This window comes from Lolium perenne, chromosome 1 (genome assembly GCF_019359855.2).
Source record: "Lolium perenne isolate Kyuss_39 chromosome 1, Kyuss_2.0, whole genome shotgun sequence".
In the NCBI taxonomy this organism is placed as follows: domain Eukaryota; kingdom Viridiplantae; phylum Streptophyta; class Magnoliopsida; order Poales; family Poaceae; genus Lolium; species Lolium perenne.
In genome coordinates, this window is record NC_067244.2 from 228,055,507 (window position 1) to 228,061,819 (window position 6,313).

Here is a 6,313-nt window from a genome sequence, read left to right on the forward strand (position 1 = left end):
CACGGTAGAGGAGTTTTACTGATAGTCTCTCAAGACCGCTTGTATGTGCCACCCAAGATTCTCATTTTAATTCCATGTCCAACAACTTGTAGGAACATAGCAATATTTTCTTCTACTGTCACAAGTGTGCTATCTTTCAAACCACATTTCTCACGCAACATAGCATAAATATCATGAAAGTTTCTTTTAGTTAAGCGTAGTGTATCATAGCAAGCTGTCTCGGACCCGTCATATTTTTTTTTCAGTATGTACTTCCTATATGCAACCTTCTCCTCATCATCATTGAAACATCCTAGGTCCCTCGGTGCCCTTTGCGTACTAAGATAAGCTAGAGCAAGACATGACATCTCGAAATATTTCTTTGTGAACAATATCCGTTTTCTTTTCCTTCTCTTGTTCTCTTCAGTAATGTAAGCAACCATCTCTAGATGAGACATGATAAGAAAAACTACAATGCACACATCAAAGCTACATGAATTATTCATGGCACACTCATATCTATGTGACAAATAAACTTTCATAGATGATGACATATGTAAGAAATTCACATCTACTCTAGGCAGACATTAAACTATGAGTCAACAAAAGATTTTGTATACCTCCAATTGGCCTCAGCTGCTACTACTTCTTCAAGAAATCTGCAGATCAAACAGATCAAAATATTAGCCCCAAATTGCAAGTTCATGGCTGCTGCAATGAAGGGCCATGGAGGGAGCCACCGTCCCTGCCCTATTCTCTTCTCTTCAGCTCCCCCAGCCGCCCTTTACAGCCGTTGTCGTCACCCTCCCGTCGCCGTCTGCCTCCACTAGCCGCATATTAGGGTTAGGTGGGGCGGGGAGAGAGATTGCCAGGGGACTGAGGTGAGAACCGGGGCATGTGGAGGAGGAATCGCGTGGAGGGGGAGGCGGGGCAGGGAGAAGAGAAGGGGGCAAACCTGCACCGCCGTCGGCCAGCTTGCTTCCCGTCGGGAGGAGGTGCACGGCTCGGGAGCCTTCTCTCGAGCGAAGACCGCGACAGAGTGGAGCGAAGGGGTACGCGGGGGGGGGGGGGGGGGGTTCCACACGATTCAGAGGGGAAGAGCTCGGAAACTGCTGTGGGAGATTAACATGGGACGAAGAGGTACCGTAGAATTGGGTCTGGTTTCCAGGCTTTAATTCTGAGCCCAATCCAAACGGTGGAAAGTGACCCCAAATTCCAGATTCTCTAATTCTAAGCTCAATTCTAGACATCCAAACACATCATTAGGGGAAATGTACCCTTACACCGGGGCGAAGGCGGAGAAGGCCCGAGGGTAGGAGCAGAGGATCCCGGGCACCATGCCAGGGCGTGGCGGCGCAATGAACGGAACTTGCCATGCCTGAACCATGCTTGTCCATGGGCGAGCCGAGGAGGCGTTGTTGTTGTAGCCGCCATGGTTGCTTTAGCGCTTCCTCTTCTGGTTCCCATAGTTGGGAGAAGGGAAACCCGGCGAGCCGAAGGAGCCCTGGCCGTCATCGGTGCCGGACGTAGCGGGCGTACAGTTGTAGGTGAGCAGAGCGGATGTAGAGCTCGAACTGATCGACTTGCCCTGAATCTCCTCGTCCATGTAGAGATTGTCGATGATGGAGGCGAAGGGGAGCGTGGTGGCTTCGTCTTGGATTAGTTTGTCAGTCGTCTCATGACGCTGGTGAAGACCATGAACACGCTGGAGAAGGAGGGCAGGAGTTTCGAGCTGGTAACCAATGTCGCACAGCTCGTCGGAGATGGCGTTGAGGCGGGCGAGGTAGACACCACGGGGCTATTCAAGCTGCTTGGTTTGGTGGAACTCGTCCGTGAGCATCATGACGCATGCCATCCCATTGTTGCGGAAGAGGGACACTCCAGTGTGAGCTAGATGGTGCGGGTAGAGGCGGACGACGAAGAGACGGCGACGCGAAGCTCTTGCAAGATGAGGTCGTACATTCATGACTTGACGATGACGTCTAGAGCGCACCACTCCGGATCAGCAGAGCGGGCGACGTTGGTGGTGACGTGGTCGAGCACGTGGTAGATCGCCAACTTCATCTTTATGCGATAGCGCCATATCACGTAGGAGCCGCGCTGGAGATCGAGGACATCCTCAATCCGGATCCGGAGAGAGATAGTGCAGAGGGTGAATGAGGTGTGGCGAGGTTGGGGAGCGGCATGGGCCGAGGAGAGCTCAAAGGAGGTGGAGGAGGAAGTAGCGGTAGAGGTTGCCACGGTAGTGGCGGCGCTGGTGGCCACTATGGGGGAGGGTGGATTGTCTAAGAGTCTGATACCATGTAAAGTATATTTCGTATGCATAAAATTGTAGCTTATATTAATGATTGTAACAGTACATAAGGCTAGCCATAGTGGGTAGTATCATATAGTAGTATCATGTATATGATACTTTTCTATGATACTAGATCCATAATGCATAGTATCATAGACTAGTATCATAGTTTTGCTATATTAATTGATTTGTAGAATCCCAATACAAATTTGTGTATAAGATTTATTTGATACTAACTTTTCTCGTGATGCGTGCTATGATACAGTATCTACCTATGATACTCTAATCTTCTCTCTCATCCATAATTACCTGCCATATCAGCATTTTTTGTGGGGCTAGGATGCATGATACTAACTATGATACTAGCACTATGGCTAGCCTAAGAGGTTACATATATAGGCAGGATGGCCGCACTAGGTTGGTAGAGATCCTAGCTAAAAGGAGAGAACTGGTGCGTGACTTGCACAAGGTATCTATAAGCAACGACTAATTTTAGTCTACGTGCTAAGCTGAACATAGTCTACCATCAGCAAGCGTCTTGAGGATCTCCTCCTCGGAGAAAAGCCGGGAATCCTATTTATCGCTTATTGCGGGAGCTATCTGGGGCTCCGCACACCCCGCGCGCTACTGGGCCTGATCCATTTATTTCGGTCAGCATCGCTGAGACTTCGTTTTTTTAGCGCTACCCACTATCGCTGCTTCTGCATTATTTTTCTTTTGTTTGTTCATTTCTGTTCCGGTTATTCTACGGTTTCCAAATTTGACTGGAACGCTTTCTCTTTTTTTTCTTATCTTTCCTTTTTCGGTTTCCAAATTTTACATCTTTATTTCTATTCTATTTATTCTTTGTTTCTTTTTTATCTTCTTTCTTTCCTTTCATTTTTACTCTTTTCATTCCACTTTTTGTGCATGACGCCGCAATTTGCGAGTAACTTTTTGTTTATATAATCAAAAATATATTAGTACTTCATATGTTCCGAAATAGGTGATTCTGTATCCAGACTGTTTTAGTGTAGATACATACGTTCCAGGCGGAGGAAATAGTTTTTACTATTCAGATAACATAAAAAATGATATTTGGAAAATCGTTTGAATAGCATAAATGTTCATATCGGAAAATCGTTCAAATATCATAAATGTTCGTATCGAAAAATTATTCAAATAGCGTCAATGTTCGTATCGGAAAATCATTCAAATAGTGTAAATGTTTATATTGGAAAATCATTTAAACAGCATAAATGTTCATATCGGAAAATCGTTCAAATAGCGTAAATGTTCGTATCGGAAAATCGTTCAAATATTGTAAATGTTCGTATCGTAAAATCGTTCAAATAGCGTAAATGTTCGTGTCGGAAAATCGTTCAAATAGCATAAATGTTCGTATCCGAAAAATCGTTCAAATAGCGTAAATGTTCGTATCCGAAAAATCGTTCAAATAGCGTAAATGTAGAAGACATGGTAGAAAAACAGTTCCTACAAAATATTGACTGTTTAAAATGAGGTAAAAATATTCATATACTTTTCAGAAAAGTTTATGATGGTTCGTATTTTCCACACAAATGAATTAACTATTTTTTAAGTTAATGTAAACTTGAGAACTTGTTCAATTCTATTAAAAATAAAATTATAAAAAAGGAAATATAGAGTAACATGTATTCAGAAAATTATGTACAGGTTTAAAATATATTCATGGTACAGATAATATACCTGAAAACATTCAAAGTAGAGAAAATGAAATTAGTGATGTAGCAATGTAAACATATCATAAAAGGGGAACTGGACATGAAAAAAACTAGGCATGGTTGTTCTACGTAGAACGTTTTTTTTGAACTCAGGTACATGTACCGTCACACGTATTGTACTGTATATGATTTGATACATCGATCGGTTTTTGGAGTGCGCAACGCTGAATAAGCTCATGCACAAAAATTTGGCGTGATCCATGGATACCGAGGCTTCACTCCTACAAGCCAGTGTCAGCGCAAGGAAGGTGCAGATTACGTCGAGTTTCCCAACTCCTGGACGGTCAAGGTCAATGGGATGTAACAAAGTTACACAGATTCTTTCGACAGGCGGACATTGACGCTATCAGGCTTATCAAACCCAGCTCCCGAAACCTGGATGATGTTATTGCATGGGCGCCGTCGCCGTCGGGTGTCTTCTCCATCCGCAGTGCGTATTGGCTGGGCATGGAAGTGCTGAGCCGGCCCTACCGTGGCGCCACTAGCAGGGCACCGGATGGCCATAGGGCCATTTGGAAGGCTCTTTGGGGGTGCCCTGCCCCTCCTAAGGTACGCGTGTTTGCCTGGAGAATTGCTACAAACTCTTTACCCACTTGGGAGAATAAATATCGGCGTAAGATGGAACTGTTTAACACTTGTACCGTATGTGGTGTTGAATGTGAGGATACATTCCACGCATTCTGCAGGTGCCCTTCGGCGCGTGCGCTGTGGAGTGCCATGGAGGAGGTCTGGACCTTACCGAGTCTTGATGATGTGAAGTGCTCGGACCAAGAATGGCTGCTACATATGCTTGATCATAAGTCTGAAGTGGAGCGCATGATGATCCTCATGACACTATGGAGAATATGGCATGGTAGGAGCGAAGTGGTGCACCATAAGCCATTGCCATCCATTGAGAGTTCGAAGCGCTTCCTCTGCAGCTACATGGACTCGCTGCTGATAATCAAGCAAGACCCGGGTGCTGACCCTATAAAAGGAAAAGCTGTGGCATCATATAGTCGGAAGGTCAAGGAGAAGAGTGTGCAAAGGGACAAAGCATATGTTCAGCAACCTCAAACATGGACCATGCCAGGGAGTGGAAAAATGAAGTTGAATGTAGACGGATCGTTCTGTGCATCTAATGATACGGGAGGCACGGGGATGATACTTCGGGATGAGAATGGATCGATTGTGGTGTCCGCTTGTAGCTTTCTGAGTTCATGCAGTAGTCCTCTACACGCTGAACTCGAAGCCTGCCGTGAGGGCATTGCCATGGCGTTGGAGTGGTGTACACTCCCCTGCTTGATTGAGATGGACTGCGCGGAGGCAGTCAGGATGATCAAGGAGCCGGGCATCGACCGTTCGCCGTTTATGGGCATCGTCCAGAAAATAAAAGAGCAAGTTGCTGCAGGGGTTGATCTTCATCTTAGCCTTATTAGTCGTGATCACAATAGAGCTAGTCATATCTTAGCAAACATTGGTCGCTCTTTGTCTAGTTCTAGGCTTTGGCCAAATTCTGGTCCTGATGAAGTCCTGGCAGTTTGCCGGGCAGACTGTAATCTTTTGGGCTAAGTAATATAAACCCCCTTTTGGTCGCAAAAAAAAAAAAAGAATAAGCTCATGCACGCACGATAGGAAACATCATACGATGGAGGCATCAGAAGCAAGCGAGTTTTTGGGCCGGCCCAGAAAGCGAACCCTTCAGCGGCGATTCCAACTCGCGCCGCTTAAAGTGGGAAATAGGAGCTCCCGAGAAAAGCAGGACCAGAGTCGAGTTCTTCAACAGTAGGATCGAAAACCACCAGTTGAAATCAAGTGGCGAGCCTTTACCTCATGAGAAGTGGCCCAACCGTCATTTCGCCTCAGGCGCTAAATAGTGTTCTTGCGCCTGCGTGAATTAACACACACGTGGAAGAATTTGGTGTTGGTATCACCCTCGTGCAAGAAATTGATCTTTGATGCTTGGCACTTGCGAGTGCGCTCGAGGACAGCCAGGCCCAGCCTCATGCCCGGCGGTTCAGGACGGCACGAAGTTGTTTCTCCTCCAGTGTCAGCGTGCGCGAATTGGATCTCAGCCACGAGCTGAAGGATAACCTCTAGTCGCACGGACGAAGCTGTGCGCACCGTCTAAGACCAGGACTGTGCCCACACACGAATTGGATTTTGCATATTACAATTGCCTGTATGCATGGTTCTGCGAATATGTGAAGACCCAATCAGCATCGCTCTGCTACAACGGGGCAATCATGCAAGAAGTGTGCGTCGGTGACGATCTCACATTCCAGATGCGTCCCGAGCCTAAATAAAATCTTCCAAA

At 46.0% G+C, this 6,313-nt stretch overlaps 1 protein-coding gene across 1 annotated transcript; it reads left to right on the forward strand.

Annotated features, from left to right (window-relative positions):
• The first annotated feature begins 4,513 nt into the window (after positions 1–4,513).
• LOC139834266 (uncharacterized) lies at positions 4,514–5,568 on the forward strand. The gene is made up of 2 exons (XM_071824759.1): positions 4,514–4,566; positions 4,704–5,568. Exons 1-2 carry the CDS (start codon positions 4,514–4,516, stop codon positions 5,566–5,568), a joined length of 918 nt encoding a protein of 305 aa, XP_071680860.1.
• The last annotated feature ends 745 nt before the right edge of the window (positions 5,569–6,313 follow it).